The sequence below is a fragment of the Sarcophilus harrisii genome, chromosome 4 (assembly GCF_902635505.1).
Source record: "Sarcophilus harrisii chromosome 4, mSarHar1.11, whole genome shotgun sequence".
NCBI classification, from domain to species: domain Eukaryota; kingdom Metazoa; phylum Chordata; class Mammalia; order Dasyuromorphia; family Dasyuridae; genus Sarcophilus; species Sarcophilus harrisii.
Window position 1 is genome coordinate 301,909,667 of NC_045429.1, and position 18,525 is coordinate 301,928,191.

The 18,525-nt window shown below is 37.4% G+C and overlaps 1 protein-coding gene across 2 annotated transcripts in view; it reads left to right on the forward strand.

Moving 5' to 3' along the window:
* The window catches only part of PGS1 (phosphatidylglycerophosphate synthase 1), a 44,692-nt gene that overhangs the window by 10,804 nt on the left and 15,363 nt on the right, over nt 1-18,525 (forward strand). For both annotated transcript variants that reach the window (XM_031965575.1, XM_031965576.1), the window contains exons 2-7: nt 3,140-3,329; nt 3,709-3,786; nt 5,142-5,241; nt 5,563-5,752; nt 7,344-7,522; nt 10,060-10,581. In XM_031965575.1, coding sequence (XP_031821435.1) covers nt 3,140-3,329; nt 3,709-3,786; nt 5,142-5,241; nt 5,563-5,752; nt 7,344-7,522; nt 10,060-10,581 — 1,259 coding nt within the window. The remainder of the gene's footprint in view (nt 1-3,139; nt 3,330-3,708; nt 3,787-5,141; nt 5,242-5,562; nt 5,753-7,343; nt 7,523-10,059; nt 10,582-18,525) is intronic.

The window sequence follows — 18,525 nt, forward strand, 5'->3', positions numbered from 1 at the left end:
CTTCATTCAGCCATCAGTTCCTGTTAATCTCTCCGGGCCTCTCTGAAATCAGCCTGCTGATTGTTTCTTATAGAACAATAATATTCCATAACCTTCATATACTATAATTTATTCAGCCATTCTCCAACTAATGGGCATCCACTCAGTTTCCAGATCCTTGTCACTACAAAAAGGGCTGCCACAAATATTTTTGCACATGTGCATCCTTTTCCCTTTTTTATGGTCTCAGACATAAATTCTTATTCTTTTATCTCTATATCATTACCTTCTCATCATAACTTCCATTCAGTCTAGCCTTTCCTGCTTTCTTAGACCATCATCCATGTTTTCCAACCTTGACTCTAGTTAATCAGTACATTGTCTTTTACCATCCATCCAACTCCTTTACCATTTGTCTTATCGATCTTGTTTTATCCACACCCAAACTTGATAACCCCTTACTTTTCTTCTGTTTATACTGATGAATATTGTGTTGTTTGTTTGTTTGTTTTTTTCTAAAGCACTTGGTATTAAGTGACTTGTCCAGGGTCAGACAGCCAGAAAATATTAAGTGTCTGAGACCAGATTTGAACTTGCAGCCTCCTGACTTCAGGGCTGGTGCTCTGTCCACTGCTCCACCTAGCTACCTCCTGAATATTGTTAAAGGAAATAGTACTACCCTGGCTATTGAGTTGGAAATGTATCCAATACCAAGTCATTTCTGCATAGCAGTTCTTTTCTACTCTTCCTTGATTGACTACTACCCTTCCCATAGTATCACTTCCATCTTTTATCTCAAGCTACATATACCACCTATTCTCTATCTCTTTTGAACAAAGCTTACGAAACAGCTTATACTTTACTGAGAAAATAGAAATAATCTGTTGGGCCTGCTCTTTTCTCCCCACTTCTATACTTTAAATCCTCTAAATGTAGTTTCCTTTTTTACTTCGTTCTCTAAGAAACAGGTGGATTTCTCCTGTCTGAGGCCAACTCCTCAAAATGTAGTATTGATCTCATCTTCTCTCATCCTGGACCTTGCCCTTTTCATCCACCCTGCCTCTTTTGTCTTTTTAGCTCCTTTCTTTACGGCCTACAAATATGTCCTTATCTCCTCATCCTTTTAAAGAAAAACTTTAATTTGACTATGACATCCCTCTCAAATTTATACCTGTATTCCTTTCTTTTACAGTTACACACCTAGATGGATAAAGCTATATGTTACCTCCAGTTCTTTTTAAGCTTTTGCAATCTGGCTTCCATTCCTACTATTTGACTGAAACTAAACTCTTCAAGGTTTCCAGAGATCTCTTTATTAAATCTACTCACCTATTTTTCTAGTTCATTCTTCTTGATCTCTCTATGGTATTCATTGACTAGTCCTTCCTGAATTGTTTCTCTTTTTTTCCTAGATTTTTATAATGTTTGTCTTGGATATTTTGCTCCGTTTGACTACTCTTTAACTGTCTTGGTTTTATTTGCAGGATCATCTATGTCAAATTCACAGTATTTGATAGTTATAAAGGACTTTACTCATAGTTCAACTTATATAGGAAACATCATTTGAAACAATCTAGCCACTGCTAGAAGACCTCTCACCTCTCTAGTGTAGTCTTTACCACCTGCCTTAAAAGGAGCCTGTTCAATTTTTAGACAGTTTTTTAATTGCTTCGAAGTTTTCCCTTGCATCTATTCCAAATTTTTCTCTTTGCATCTTTCATCCAACTGTTCTATCTGTCCACTATTTGTAGATGTTCTTAATTACTCTAGCTCACTTCTGGTGCTATCGATTAAGAGTCCATAATTAATTCCCAAAATTATTTTTGTTGTCTATCCTCCCCACAGTTACTTTGCATTTTATTTTTGTGTGTGGATGTTTTAGTCTACTAGTACATTTTGAGATTTTCCCTTTGAAAGTAGGGACTGATTTGTTTCTGTCTTATTGGTTAGCAAATACTACTGTTGTCATTTTTAGGAGGTTGTTTTGGGAAAAATCACTTGTGCTATTTCTCTCTCTCTCTCTCTCTCTCTTTTTTTTTTTTTTTTTTGCATGTGAATTTTTCTGTTATCAAGAATGATCCCTCCATTATATTGAAGATAACGTAGAAGTATATTGATGGAGGTTGTTGGCTTACAGATTTAGATTGAGGCAGTAATCAACTATGTACATCTTGAATCTAGAGTTGTAGCTGCCCATTAATATCTATAAACATAGTGAGATTTAAGAAATGGACAAGCTATCATTCAATTTGAAGAGTAATTATGGATATTATTATGAAGCATAACTTCTTTCTCACCCATTACATGGTATTAATAAAACCCAAGCCCTAGTTAGTTATCTTCTTTCAACCAACTTAAGCCTTATGGTGAATTGGTAGAAACAAACTGGTGGGCTTTCTGGAAAAGCTATCTGTAAAGGCATTTGGCTTATTTGCAAAGGTATTTACAAACCTTAGGAAGCTCTATGTTTTGTTGTAAAGCTAACAAGTGAAATCATCTTCCTGGAATCTTTAGTCGTCTAGGCCTTGGGATGTTTCAGCATTCTTTTCCACAGTTTTTCTTTTTGTATTGAGGAGGATTTGCCTGTTAATAGATAACTGCAGCAGTCATGAAACAGAATGGGTCCCACCTTTGTGGGATTCTTGTTGGACCAGAGTTCCCACTATTTCTTCCTTGCCAAAACTAGTTACTGTCAATCATGTTTCAGCCTCCTGATGAGAGTTCTGATAGGCTGATTCTGACCACACAACTCCATAACCCTATCAGATATCAAGATATGGCCCACCACAATGTAATTGAGTCTGAAATGATATTTTTAATGGGGAAAAGGCAATTCCTTTTAACCCATTGGATTGCTTTTTTCCTCAACCCTAGATGCTACTAAATTTTCTCTTAAAATTTAACTTTTAAAGAAGTAGATTCTTTGCTTGTTGTGCATCTGGGTCATAGGCATGTGATAAATGCCCCTTCCCTTCCCCTCCTTTATTTGCATCTCCCTTCCAGTCTTTCCCAATGGCTGCATTAATAATCAAGAAAAATTCTTCTTGAACTATGTCAAAATAGTTGTGTTGCCTCTTGATCATTTCTGGAGCAACTTTTGGGGGAATTTGTGGTAGAATGTAACAAAATAGTTTTTTGTTTTTTTGTTTTTTTTACCTAGGTCACCATGGCTCCTTTTGGCTCCTTTGCTATCCCCACCTGTTCCTCAGGTCACCTCCCCACCTTGCTGCCTGTGTCCCGAGGGGGTTCACAGGTTTCAGTGGATAAGAAACTTGGTTCCAGAGTTTGGTGTTTCTAGCTCTCATGTTAAGGTGTTATCTTCTCCAGCAGAGTTTTTTGAGCTCATGAAGGTGAGTTTTGTCAGGGGAAAAGACCCTTTCATCAGACTGGGAAAACCAGATTATGTAGATTGTAGACATACATTCCTTTCTGTGTCAAAAGCTTGTGATTTCTTTGCTTTGGCCTCAAATGCCTGCATCATTTCTCCTTTTATTTTTGCATGGGCATGATTTGAATTATATGCCAGGAGCATCAAGGAATGTAATGATTATTTTCAATTAACCTTTGTAGACTTTTTACAAACTTCTACCATGGCCATGTAATGAATATTAATTTGTCATAGAGTTCTGGCTTGCATATAATAGTATGGGATTGCTTAGGCTGGAAATAAGAAGCTTTTAAAAACGGGGATTGTGAGTATTTATAGTCTTGTGTTTTTTGTTTTTAAAGGGACAGATAAAGACAGCCAAGAGGCGAGTAGTGATGGCCTCTCTGTACCTTGGCACAGGTCCTTTGGAACAGGAATTGGTAAGTGTAAATGTTTTGAGAAAGCAGTGCTATCAGCTGCATCAATATATCCATTTCCTTAAACCCTGTGATCTTGTTTTCCCCTATGTTAAGAGTCAATAGTTAGAAACTCACACAATTGACAAGAGGCTCTGTTATTCCAGATGTCAGGAGAACTAGTACAAAAGTTTATGTTCTAATTAAAGAACAAAGTTGCTATGACCTGAACTCCCATCTATTTTGTACAAATGTGGAGGTTACATGGAGATACGACTAGAGATGATGGGGGAATGAATCAGAAGGTAGTCTGATGTCTTCCTTTCCTTTTGTTTTTCTTAGCTATACTACTTATTGGAAGCCTTCTAGGATGGCTTCCATATGCTAGATAAGAAATATAGATCAGATCTGATTGTTCTGTTGTTAGTATGAATTAGATGAAGTATGATTTATATATTTAACTTTTTAAATAGCCAGTAACTTTCTGTAATGCCATACTTGTCATCTGTGATGACTATTAGCATGGGGAAATTCTGAGATGATTAGGAATCTATATATAGCTATATCTATATATAGAATGTAAATATATTTCTGTATGCAGATTGAACTTATAACTTTTATTGTGACCCTAAAGTGAAGGAGGCTATCCTTTTAGATTTGCTCCTCTGGGTTTGTTTTGTGACTTTGGGGGTATTGAAGTAGGCATCTTTTCTTATAGTAAATGGTTTTTTTTTAATTTGCTTTTATTTAGGTACTTGAAAATGGGGGAGGGGTTTAAATGTGAAAAGGCAAATTGGCCTAAGTGCTTCTATTTTTCTGCTTTTCTCTTTGGAGCTTACTTTTTTTTTTTTTTTTTTTTTTTTGAGAATCACTTAGTATAGAAGTTGAAAGTTTGAAAACCTTGTTGGTTCTTATATGTGAGCAGTGTCCTCTCCAATCTAAGGAGGTTGAAGAGTTGTATATTGGGCTAATTCATTTATAAATATTTATGGAGTAGTATTATTGACATGGTTGTCTTTTTGCTTCTCTATAAATTTTTATCTGATTGGTTGCAATGTATTTGAGAGCTTAAATCCTAAAAATAATTTTGAAAACAGTTGCATTTATAGTCTAGGAAACATGTCTTTTGACATGTAATCATTCTTTTTCTGAATGCCACAGTTTTAGCAATTGTGGATTGGGATGCCTTCATAAAATTTTTCTTTTGTTTGACCTATTATGGTATTTTTTCCCCCTAAAACTAATAGTTTGTTTGTAATTTCAGTGTCTTTGGTTAGATAGCATTACAATATTAATAGGGGCAGATCTTACAAGTATCCAAAATATTATTTGGGTCCTTTATATGTTCTTTGGGTTTTTTTTTCCCCATCTATCAACAGGTGGATTGTATAGAAAGTAGTCTAGAAAGGTCACTCCAAGCAAATTTTTCTTCAGACCTCAAAGTCTCCATTCTCTTAGATTTTACCCGAGGATCAAGAGGTAGGTAGTTCTCCCCTTTGCATCCTCTGAACTTTTTCTTTAAAAAAATTCCACTGTCCTCACTATCCTTGGAAAGAGATATATCTGTCACATAACCCAAGAGGATTCAACCAATCTCATCTCTTCTTTATCTTGTGGATGTTCTAATATGTGGTTAGAGAGGATTCCCTGCCTAGACTTAGCACCAGTTAGTTTGAGAAACTGAAGCAAACAACTGGTGTTAAGATCGGCAATTATATGCTGACCAACAGTTTTATTGGGATTTGGTGTCAGTGGTCCTCTCCATGTTAGCATTTGTTTCTGCTTTCTTTTCATTTCTAGGTCGGAAGAACTCTCGCACAATGTTGCTCCCATTACTGCGGAGGTTTCCTGAGCAGGTTCGTGTCTCCCTTTTCCACACTCCAAACCTTCGTGGACTTCTCCGCCTCCTTATTCCTGAACGCTTCAATGAGACCATTGGTCTTCAACACATTAAAGTTTATCTCTTTGACAACAGTGTGATCTTGAGTGGGTGAGTTAGCCTCTGTCTGTATCTCATTAGAGCTTTTTTTGTTTTTGTTTTTTCCCAAGATTACTTTGGAGGAAATAATGGAGCTTTGGGAAAATAAAAATTTAGGTATTTAGAAAAACCTCTTTCCTCACACTCCCTCATGAAGATGCTTTCTAGGTGTCTTCCTTAGCATTGACATCCTCTGGCAGCTTATGGATCTTTTATGTGATGTAGGAAATATGTTTTTTTTTTTTCCTATTATTGAGAAATATAATTGTGAGCGTAATTCTCTAAAGTATCTCTTGCTATCACAGTCCTAAAAAATGGCAGGATTATGGTCATACTATTACTTCCAGGAGGAGTCCAGTATTCTTGTTGGCCTATCTACCATTAAAAAGTTCAGTTTAAGCTTTGCCTCTTCCATCTGGCCACTTCCAACCAGTGATTTGTCTTTTCTTTACAGAAGTGTAATTTAGTATTTTCTGCAGCTTTTTCATGTGGTTATAGTAAATTCTTTAAAGCATGGGTTATCTTATTTGTTTCTCCTTCCTTGCTTTGTATAATGTTGTATAGTGGCCATTCACATAGTTTAAGGATTGGAGTAACTGGAGTTGAATTGGCCAACTTTTTTTCATGGAGGGTATCCTATGACTTTCTGCATTAACTGTCAGTGAACAAAAATCCATTAAAAGCATGTTTGTCAAGCCTCCTCATGCTCCCTATCTAATATATTGCAAGGCCTGTAGTTTTATTTTTGTGGTAACATCTTGAATTGTCCCCTTCTGTTTTCTGATACTGCTACCCAGGTGTAAGCACTTGAACTATTGAAAATAACTTGTTAGTATCTGGCCACAAGTCTCTTTCCTCTCTGTTCTCTTCTTCACTCAAATGTCAAAAATGTCTAAAGGGCAAGTCTTACCCATATCATCCTTGTCTCTACTCCATAAACTCCATTGGCACCCAGTTGCCTCTAGAATCACATAGAAAGTCCTCTTGTTGGATATTCAAAACCCTCCATAACCCCTCTCTTCCCTCCACCCTTCTAGTCTTTCTTGAGTTATATGCTATGCATCAGACCCCTCCATCCCTATTTACTCTAATCCAGTGATATTGGCCTCCTTGCTTTTCCTCCAAGGTACTCCATCTAAGCACTATGACTATTTTCCTTGGTTGCTTCTCATGCCTGTAATCCTTTTATTCCTCATTTCAACCTCCTGATTTTCTTCAAGTCATGGCCAAAATCCTACCTGCTACAGAAAGTCTTTCTTTGATACCTTTTAATTTCTATAATTTTTCTTCCCTTATTCGATATAGTCCTGTTTATAGCTTGTTTTTTTTCATAGTGGGAAGAAACAAGTCAGGGAGACCAGTTGGGGGGAGGGTATTTTGATAATTTAGGCAAAAGATTATAAGGGCCTGAACTATGCTGATTGGTATTTGTGGGGAAAAGAGAACAAATGTGAGAAGTGTTGATTTCTGTCTCCTTAACAAGACTTGGCAATAAGTAGATGTGAGAGGATAGTGTATGATTTGATTCCAAGACTGTAAACTTGAGTGACTAGTCTAGCCTTTGAAGAAATAGGATCTTTACCCTCTGTTTCCCTCCTTCTAGTGCAAACCTGAGTGACTCCTACTTCACCAATCGCCAGGACCGATATGTGTTTCTGCAGGACTGCCCAGAGATTGCTGACTTCTTCACAGAGCTTGTGAATGCAGTAGGGGATGTGTCCTTACAGCTTCAGGGTGATGACTCTGTACAGATGGTGGAAGGGATGGTACATCCTTACAAAGGTAAGGGGATTGTGTTGTATAAGTTTGCTGAGGTTTTGTTTGGGCAGGGATGAGAAGCAAAAGAGTGAGTTACCTGCCTTTTTGTAGTATGTTGCCAATATGTTCAGAATCTTAGCTTGGATTGAAAAAAAGCATTCATGTCTTGGGGATTTGGATACACATTTCAAATAAAATTTGATAAAAATCCGTAGGGTAGTAGCTTTAAGTTGAGTGGTTTTTCAGTTTTTTGCAGGAAAAGAGGTCCAAGCTTTGAATGAAAGAAACTTCACCAGAGCCTAGCCAGAGAGGAGGATCTGTGCTATAAAAGATCTGGCACCGGGAAGGGTGGGAACAGTATGGATTCTTTGCTATGTACTTGGGGCAGTGAGCCAAGTGCCTGCCCAGTTCTTATAGGAAACAGCTCTAGTAAATGACTGTCTTTGTGATGCATTGACTGAATTGTTCAGGAGCATTTTCCTCCCAAACCATTGGCATACAAGGGACTTCTGCAGTTCCTATCTGCTCTGTAGCCTCCTGCCTGGATAGTGAACACCACTCTTTGCATGCAGGGAAATCTTGGTGGAGGTTAACAGTTCCCTTGGGTACTTGCATTCTTTCAATTCCTGTGGTTTCAGCTGATTGTCTTCAAGAAGGTTTGTGGTTGAAATCACAAGTACTAGCATCTTAATGAGGGTATCATGACGGGAGGCCGAGGGCAGGAGAGTTTGTGGAATGGCAGAGAGAACTAAGGTTCCCATTCCACCTTAGACACATAATAGTATCTGCGTCTTCAAGACCATCCTCAACTACTTTTTCTTTTGAAGCCCATTTTAACCACTCTGTGCTACCATTCCTGTCAGGCAGCCCATTCCTTTCCCTTCTTTTCCTATAGATTGAAGGTTTCATTAGAAACCAAAAATGAATTCACTTTGTAGAGTGGAAATGTTTCTGTGGGATAAATTCTAGAGCAATACTTATACTTCATCTTTTTGTGCCTTGGACTTCTGGCACAAAAATCTGGTGAAATTTGTGAATCTCTTCCCAGAATAATGTTTTTAAGTGTAAGAATAAAGGAAAGAAAATGCTAAATTTCAGTTAGATGTCAATAATAATAAAAATGTCCTTTCCCCCTCCTTCATCTAATTTTACAAACTTCTGAAATCCCCTTTTTTGGGGGAGGTATCTGAGGAACCCAAATTAAGAACCCTTATTTTAGAGCATGATACCACATATGTTTATTTTTATATCTAAAGAGGAAAGTATTTTGTTTTAGTGTTTGTGTTCATTGGTCTGGCACTTAATAAATTCGTGTTGAATGGAAGAAAAAAAATCGTTGACAATTTTCTGACAGCAGCTGCTCCATGCCCAGACCTTTCACAGTGATTCCCTTCTAACCCAAGAAGATGCAGCAGCAGCTGGTGATCGGAGACCAGCTCCTGATACCTGGATTTATCCACTGATTCAGATGAAGCCCTTTGAGATTAAAATCCTCTCATCTCTATTCACTTAAGTCTTTAAGGTGGATTCCAGGTCTCATCATCAAACTTAATATAGTTGTGTTGTTGCATTTTCTGCTTATCTCTGATGTCAGATTGTATGACTGTCTTACCTCTTCTACAAGATGGAAAACTCCTTGAACATAGGGATTATATTTTATAATTTATAAAGATGTAAAAGGGGATATTAGGTCTTGCGTAGACTTTGACTTTAGAATTGTTTTGTTTCATTCTTTTTTTTTTTTTGGAGTTTCAACAGGGTATAGCTGTTTAAGCAAACCTGAGATAGTCAACATGTGTTTTTATTCATAATTTAAATTTTATAAGACAGCCTCGAACATGTAAAGAGGAGAAATCATTTGGATAAAGAGAGATATCAATACTATTTTGTGGTCAGGAGTGGGTAGTAGTGAGATTGTGCTCAGGAGACTGAAGATGACTTGAGGAGAAATTCTGTGGAAAAAGTCATCCAAAAGAAGGGATTTAAGAGAAGATATTCAGGGACAAAATAAGTTATTTATTCACTGTGCTCTAAGAAGATATGTGGTTACTTAGTTCATGTAGTATTTGGTAGTAGTTTAAGAAGTTGCAGATCAATTGCTGGTTTGCCTTTGTAGGGCAATTCTTTAAACAAATGAAATAATTTGTCTGATAAAAAGAAACAAAAAAAATTTAGCTGTCATAGCATGTAAGGATTAAAATACTTCACATATAGTTTCTTCACTTAAGTCATATACCAGTATTTTATGGTAAGTAGACAATAATAGGTGATAGAGCATGGTGCCAATGAGATTAGCCAAGGTCTATTTCTATATAGGTCCTATTCCTATATAGTTATTTTACTTCTATTTAATCTCTTTCTCCCAACTAGTCAACTCTGGTAAACAGCCCTGGTTTTAATAGAAACCAATTAAGAGAATTTCCAAGCTACCACCACTTAGTGTATAAAGGGCTGTATGTTTATTATTATCAGTGCCTGTGCTTTGACATTAAAGAATCATGGCTTCTGAGTCCCACTTGTTTCTTTTCCTTCTTCACTGATCTGCCTATGCTCTTTTGCAGGAGATCAAACAGCGTATTGTGAGGCAGCCAACAAGAGAGTCATGGATGTGATCAATGCAGCCCGGACTCGACAGCAGCTGCTCCATGCCCAGACCTTTCACAGTGATTCCCTTCTAACCCAAGAAGATGCAGCAGCAGCTGGTGATCGGAGACCAGCTCCTGATACCTGGATTTATCCACTGATTCAGATGAAGCCCTTTGAGATTAAAATTGATGAGATTGTTACAGAGACACTGCTGACAGAGGCAGAGAGGGGTGCTAAGATCTACCTTACCACTGGTTATTTCAACCTGACTCAGGCCTACATGGACCTGGTCCTGGGCACTCGGGCTGAATACCATATTCTGTTAGCTTCACCTGAAGTGAATGGATTTTTTGGGGCTAAGGGGGTAGCTGGTGCCATTCCTGCTGCTTACGTGCACATAGAGAGACAGTTCTACAGTGAAGTCTGTAGCCTAGGGCAGCAGGAACGAGTGCAGCTGCAGGAGTATTGGCGGAGTGGTTGGACCTTTCATGCCAAAGGTAAGAGGGTTATATCTACCATGAGGTGAAGTTACCAAAATGGGGAACTTTGGTAAGAAAAATCAGGTGTAGTAAGAGTGTGGGTGAGGATGTCTCTTCTCTATCTCCATAATTTAGTTCCAAGGGCCTATCTCCTTATATAGGACCTTAATTCAGTATCTCTTTAAAAATGAACACATAACATTTATCTCATTTTATATTTGAAAGCATTGTAGAAGGTAGAATAATACTTTTTATCTGACATTGTGGGGAAAGGAGCTGTTTTATGTAAATGAACTTTTTATTGAAGCTTACCTTTTAAGTCCAAATCGTATTTTTTTTTTAATTTTGAAGTCAATTTTCATGGGACTCTTTGTAAATTTTATTACAAAGTAACCAGCCTTCATAAATAGAATATATGGAGTAGAATATGTAACTTCTTTTTGTTACAATTTTGAAGATCATTTATAGGACTATATAATGCCCTTAGGGATTCCCCAAAGTGTGAGTAATCACTTATTCCTCCAGAACTCTGGAGTTCTGTACTTTTTTTGTTTTTAAATCTGCTTTTTAAAAAAAGATTTTTAATCTTTTTTCACATTGCCTAGGTTTCCCCTAGGTTTTCCTTCTTGTTTCCAGAGAGTGGAATAAACTCTCTTTTTGTAATAAAGGTTTTTTTTAATAATAAACAATTTTTGAAAAGGAAGAAAATTCAGCAAAATTAATTAAGAATGAAAAAAACTAATGAAATTAAACTAATGAAAAAAACTAATCAATAATGAAAACCGAAGTTATTACAGGTATTGTTCCATATCTGTGGACCCTGACCCCTTAAAAAAGGAGCAGGTATTCTGTCTTTTCATCTTTTTGTTGGGGCTAAAATTGTTCTTGGTAATTTTGCAACATTCAGATTTGATATTCTTGTGGTTCTTTCATCTTACATTGTTGTACTCATTGTTAATGTTTTCTGGTTCTGCTTACTTCACTATGAATTAGTATGTCTAAGTCTTAACATGCTTCTTTATATTCATCATGCTCATTATTTCTTATGCTATAATATTGTACCACAATTTATTAAGCCATTCCATAATTGATGGACATTTACTTGGTTACCAGTTCTTTGCCACCACAAAAAGTGCTATTATAAATATTTTTATGCATATGGAGCCTTTTTTTTTTTTTTCATTTATTTCCTTGGAATATATTCTAGTAGTAGAATCTTTTGAGCAAAGGGCATGAATATTTTAATGACTCTACAGAATTCCAAATTATTTTCTGGAATGGTTGGACCAGTTCACAGCCCCACCTTCAGTGAATTGCATGCATTATTAGCTTGCCTGACTCTCCACAACCTTTAATACTGATCATTTTGTCACCATTGCTACTTTTCTGGGTGTGAAGGTAAACCTCAGAGTTGTTTTGATTTTGTTTTTTATTATTAGTGATTTGAGAACTATTTGTTCATGTCCTTTGACCATTTCTTTATTGGGAATTGCTTTTGACCTTGAATATTTCTGGTATTTGTGTGCATTATCTTCTAAAGAAAAGCTGTATCAGATTTAACAAAATTGTGCATACAAAGTTTTCACACTCAACCACTTCCCTTCTTGTTCTAGATATTTTAATTTTGTTTGTGCAGTTTCAGTTTCATGTTCATATATTTACTTTTAAAATATTTGTTGTCTCTATGTTTGTTGTTACTTCTTGCTATTGGAATGCTTCCTTGCTTCTCATTGGTGCCTCTTAACTCATGAATTAGAGGCAGTGTGGCTTAGCAGAAAGAGCATTACTGAATTCAGAGAGACTTTGTTTGGTTGGTGTTGCGCGCCTCCCTCTTCCCCCCTCTTACTAGTTGCTGAACCAAAGGCAAGTTTCTTCATCTCTCTGGCTTCAATTTCTAATTCTGTGAAATAGGAATAATATCTGCATAGGAAACCATAGCCATGTTGAGGATCAAATGAGAAAATGTAGGAAAAGCCCTTTGTAAATATTAAAACCTTATGTAAATATCAGCTATTTTTGTTGCTGAGAAACCTGCTAAGTAAAAAGAATGAATGAAGCTTTCATGTGTTTACTTGTGAGTAAAGTGCATAGAATAAAGTCTATTTTGAACTCCTGGAGGCCTTTTCATTTGGCTTTCTGGTTCTTGGAAAATAGTTGTATATGCCAAGGACAGATAGCAGTTGGCTTTTGGATAAATGAAGCATTATTACTGTATGTTTATATATCTCCATATCTTAGATGAAAACAAAATGTACAATTGAGATCATGCAATCACAGTGCAAGGCTGGAGGTTAGGTCTTTTAATTCTTAAGTCTGTTTTTCTCTTAACTATTGAGTTAAAGGTAAGTATTTCTCTTGTAAATTATTTTTTATAATTAATTTTTTATGCTGGTTCCTGCAGGCTTTTTAAATTGCCCATGTCCCAGACCTTGGGAGAGCATCCCAGGTATTCCTTGGTGAGTGACCAGATCTGTATAGGACTAGGGATACTTGGGTTTTCTGTGAGTTTTCTCAGGGAAGGAAGGAGCCTTCAGGGAGATGGTTGCTAATTTTGTGGCATGTTTGTAAAAGAAAGTTTAGGTTTGGTGGTGGTGGTGTTGAGAACAAAAAAGAGAATTAGGGGAAAGTAAGTAAATTTTAGTACCCATTATTTCTGCAGCTCTTATTAGAACTGATGTTTGGAGAGATAGATGTTAGCTAAGTTATATGCACACATATCTGGTGATGCCTGGTGTAACTTCCGGACTAGCTCTCTGGAAGACCTCGGGATCAGGCCGAGTCTTTGGTCTTAGTGGAGGAGTGAAGGAGGCAGGAGAGCTATTACGTGGCTAGTCAAAGATGGAGTTTGGAATCTGGAGTCTGTCGTCTTCTCTTGTGTCTGTGGCTGAGATATCGTTCCCAGTTGTCCCAGCTCTTTAAGTACTTCAGTACAATTATATCACTACAGCACACTGAACATGTGCAACCATTATGTCACCATACTAAGTACTAAGTATATACTTAACTATAAGTACCTTGCTGATTTAGATTTAAGTACATCTTTTCAGAGTTCTGTCCCTCTATAGCCTGGGGCCAGCTCTTATCCTAGCTTTCCCAGGCCCCCCCAACTCAGCCAACTTGTTGAGAGATTCCCCTTCAGTCACTTCTGACTATACTGGTAGATTGTTTTTCTGAAACTGCTCTGATAAACTCTGTGACTCTATATTTCCAGTTGGAATAGAAACACCTGACTGGCTTTTCCAGTGTCTCACCTTTTCCCGGACTAATGTGCTCCTGCCACTCCCTCTCTCCCACAGGAGGTGAGGCCCCAACGCCTAGGGAGACTTAAATGTTTTTGCAGCTGAGTTGGGGATATGTGGTGTGTGGTGGATAGAGAGGAGAGAAAGACAGAGGACACAGCTGTGTGCTCTGCTCCCAATATGAGGGACTTATGAGTATAACTGAACCTCACTCTGGAACTTAGAAACTGAATTGGGGGTGGAGATTTATTGCATATAATGATGAGAATGTATCAAGAATCTCTTCTAAATCCCTGACCACAGCCAATCTGAGGTAACAGTTTAACTCAACACCCACCCACACCCCTCCCTCTACCCACAACTTCCCATTAAAGGATAGGTTGATGGATGATTTTTATTTCATTTTGGTGAATAAGCAGTTTTGTGTCTAACGGTTGTGTGGAACAGAAAAGAATGTGTATATTCTTGAAACTTTATCTCAGTGATTTCTTTGTCCATACCATTGCTTGGGACAAACCCAGCTGTATAAACCCAGTACAAACCCTCTGGGGGGAAAAAGAGTGAACAGGACATAACTAGTGTTCTTGTCCCCTCTATTTAGATATGTTTTCTATTCAGCCTGTCACTGGCACCAGATACTTCCTGCCTTTGGTACTTTTTTTTTCTCCCCAGTTTTCCCCCATCTCAGTGAACATACATTTGAAAATGCCTTATGCCCTCTGTTAAACCCAATAAATGATATTAAAAGGAAACAAAATAGTTCATAACCATGGGAAAATTTGCCAAATAATTGAAAACCAAAACATATTGAGATGACTTAATTGTTTCATTGTTCATAAGAATAAATGAAAATTTATAGATTGTTCTATGGCAAAATCCAAGGTCATTTCAAATTCATTTCAACATTTAAAAAATATCATGTTGCTAGAAGTTATTTGTGTCTTGCTAGAACTTGAGTATTATGTTACATGAAAATTTTTGTTAATAGTATTTGTTGGAATAGTTCTTGATAAATTGAGCATAGGTTCATGTAATCAGTTTATGTAATACAGAAATTCCAGAAACATTTTATACAACTTGATTTTCATTTTTAAAAATAAGGATGATGAGAAACTCATTATTGAAAGAAACTTTCTAGTGAATTTTATAAATCAGAAAAACTTTGTGATATAAATTATATCTAAGTTTAGATTTGGCTTTTCATTTTCATTTACCAGGCTAAGTAAAACATCTCAACATAGCTATACCATAAACATTGAACAAATGTCTTCTGGAATTCAGTTCAACAAATATTTAATTGATCATTTAAGTGATGAGGTTAGAAAGACCAAAAAATGTTGGAAATAGCCCCTACTCTCAAGGAACATTTTTGTTTTCCTATTGTCCAAGGACACTAGGCCCTGGAAGGCTAGGGACCTAGGTTCTCCATGCTAGCTTGGCCAAGACTAGCTATATGATTTGCAATAATGCATTTTTCCCTTATGGGCTTCAGGTTCCCCTTTTTGCATATTGGGATTAATGTCACATTTTCTTTCTCCCACAGGGATCCAGGACCTTAATAACCTGGCTCCACCCTGACTTGATAACCTTTTCATTTAGTACTTTCCCTTCCTAGATCCTGCCAAATTGACCATACTGTTCCACCTCCTTGCCTTAGTCAGACTGTCTCCCCATCCTGGGCTGCAGCCTTTCTTCATCTGACTCCTGCTATTTAGCTTCTTTCAGATATCAGCCATCAGAGACCACCACACTCAGAAGTTTTTCCTTTTCCCTCAGCTGCTTATGTCTTTTCCTTCCCCTTTATTGATTTTTGCCTTTGGGTACATGTTGTCTCCCTTCATCAGGTTTAAATTATATGAGCCTCGACAGTCTCCTCTTTGGCTTTGTATCTCTGCCAAGTAGTTGATAATATTTTGGCAAAATCACTAGGACAGTGTCTGTCATTTTATAGGTACTTAATAAATGTTATTGCTGGACTGGAAAGTGTTTTGGAAGAATAAGATATGTTGTACCATTCAAGAATAGTCTTCATAATAAACTGAATGATATTTCACTTTTATGGAACTTTCAAGTTATGGTTTGGGGTAACAGGAATTTTTCTTTCATTTTACCGATACAAAACTGAAGCCCAGTGACTTGTTTTAGGTTATTCCCCAGCTAGCAGTAGAACAGGGAATTGTACCCAACTCTGGCCTCTTATTTTAGTACTTTCCTCCCCAGATGTTTCTGTTGCTGGTCTTCAGGATGTTTCAGGATCAAAAAAGGTAACTGAAGTATGAGGTCTTTCTCTGTCTTAATCCTGGCCTCTAGGAGAGGGTCTGATCTCAGGAGGGGCTTTGAGATTAGGGAGGGAAGGGGAAAAGAAGGGAAGGGAAGATAAAAGCTTCTGTTAGGCAACTGGAAGATCTGATTCACAGTTTGTCAGTTTCCTGTTGCTTAGTTCTAAATTTCTTACTTGTGAATATGTCAGGACAGAGGAAGGGTCTCTGGGTGTGATGGGAACTAGATTCAGCTATGAAGGGGAAAATGATTTAGTGAGTAGTCTGCTAACTCCTGACCCAGGGAGGAGAAAGCATGTTAGAGCATCTTTGGAGATGGATCAATTAGCAATAGCCAACATTTATTGTTTGCCACTGAACTAACTAAATAATCATCTCAAAGAAAAGGAGTACAAGCATAAAAGTTGTGAATCCTAATTTCTCTTGCATTTTACTATGTCCTTTTGAAGCTATTACTATTGGTTTTTTTGGTAAGAACAGGAAACGGTACTTTTGGGCAAATTTCAGGCTCATAGTGCTGGAACCCAGCCTAGCCCTGCCTGGACACCCCACCCCAATCCTGAAAGACAGCAGCCTCCCCACCCCCCCCTTTCAGGGTTGAAGGTTAGTAAAGTGGCCACACCTGTAATTCATGTTTGAGGTGCAGGGCTCAGATTTCAGGTAGATATAAATTTCAAAATGAAGGCATGTAGAAATTAACCAAAGGCTCTATTGATTAGAGTTGAACTTTACTGAGGTATACTTTATCTTTTAAACTGTAATAAATTTGCTGGTATTAGTAACTGTGAGACCCTCTGTAGTAGGAGAGATATTGAAAATTCTGCTTTGTTTTGGGCAAGGGAAATTTTGCTTGTGAGATTTCTTCCTCCCTCTCTCCCTCCCTCCCTCTCTTCCTTTCTCCCTCCCTTCCTTCCTCCCTCCTGCCAGGCAGCTTGGAACAATCCCTGAAGAGTTCTGATTAACAGAATTTAGGCAAGGCAATTTAGTTTGGCTGGCCTACATGTATATGTGGTTTCTCCTCACCTGAGTGCTGGGATAGGTATGCTGGGTAGAAACTATACACAATAGAAACAGGGCATTCTTTTCCCTAGAAAAGATGTTGACATTCTTGACTTTCAGATTTCTGTTATTCATAATTTCTTAAGCATCAATAAACTTCTCTGGAGCCTGGTTTGTCACTAAAATAGATGTATTCTTAAAATTCTGAAGCTTTCTCAACAAAGTTCTGTTAGAGCTTCAGAAAAGGCAGTAGGGGAGGGACTACTTCTCACCAGGTCAATTTGGGTGTTTTGGCTTATAGGAGAGTTCTCCCCATTATTTCTTATGTCTTCTCTTACCTTACACAGTCTCCTAAAGAATTTTTTTATTTCACCTTGGAGGTGTTGTTCTTTTCTTCTTTTCTCCTCCCCTTCTCCCCCCACTCCTTAGGACAATAGTCTTTCAATCTTCAAGATTAAGGGATTGTAAAGATGTCAGTGACAGGTGATGATTCCAGCAGATCAGGGACCTGAGATGAGGTAGGAATGGGAGTGAGACCTATTCTAGGAAGGCCAGATGGCTATGATTTTATGGCATTTGCTTTGGGCAGATGATTCAGAAGCTAGTGGACTATCCTACTCTTGTCAGTGAATCTTTAGCTGTAATTTGGATCTGAGCCCCTGGCCTGTGGGATAGGATTTAGGGATCTAGCACCTACCCTTTTAGAGTATGAGACTACTTTTTTGAAATTAAAAAGTCTGAAACCTCTTCCCCTCCTTGTCTCCATGATATAAATTGTACTCTAGATTAAAAAAAAATTCTTCCCTCTTCATCTCAAAACCCGTGAACATTATCCCTTATCTTCATTCCCACACACTCAGACAATGATGGGTGGCTTTTCTCTTTTACAGGGTTATCCTATCCATGATCTTGATCCCATCTCCTTTCAGCTTCTCTAAAAATTTGAAGCTCAATCATCCTTTCTCTTTAATTTTCAAAGTCAGTCTAAATTTAAATCCACCACTGCCAAATATGTCTATCTCCCTCATCCTTTTAAAAAAAAAAAAATCAATTCAAAACCTTTACTCACCCTATACTTTCAAGGTATCATTCTCTGTTCTGAATGCTAGAAAAAACTGTCTCCATTCACTGCCCTCATTTTCTCTCCTTTCACTTACTCTTCAACTTTTTCAGTCTAGCTTGTGACTTCATCATTTGACTGAAACTGCTTCTTTCAAAGTTACCTTTGAATCTCTTAATCACCAAATCTTAGTCTTTGCATCCTCATCTCTCTCAAACTCTACTGAATTTGACATTGGCTGTTTTCTCCTCTTGGATAATCCTTCTTTTGGATTTTTGTGACTCTTGGTTCTACCTAAATTCTTTTTACTTTCTCTATCTCGATAAGGGCTTTTAACAGTATTTTGATGACCCTTTTCAATGTGATTGGTTTCCTTTCTAATATA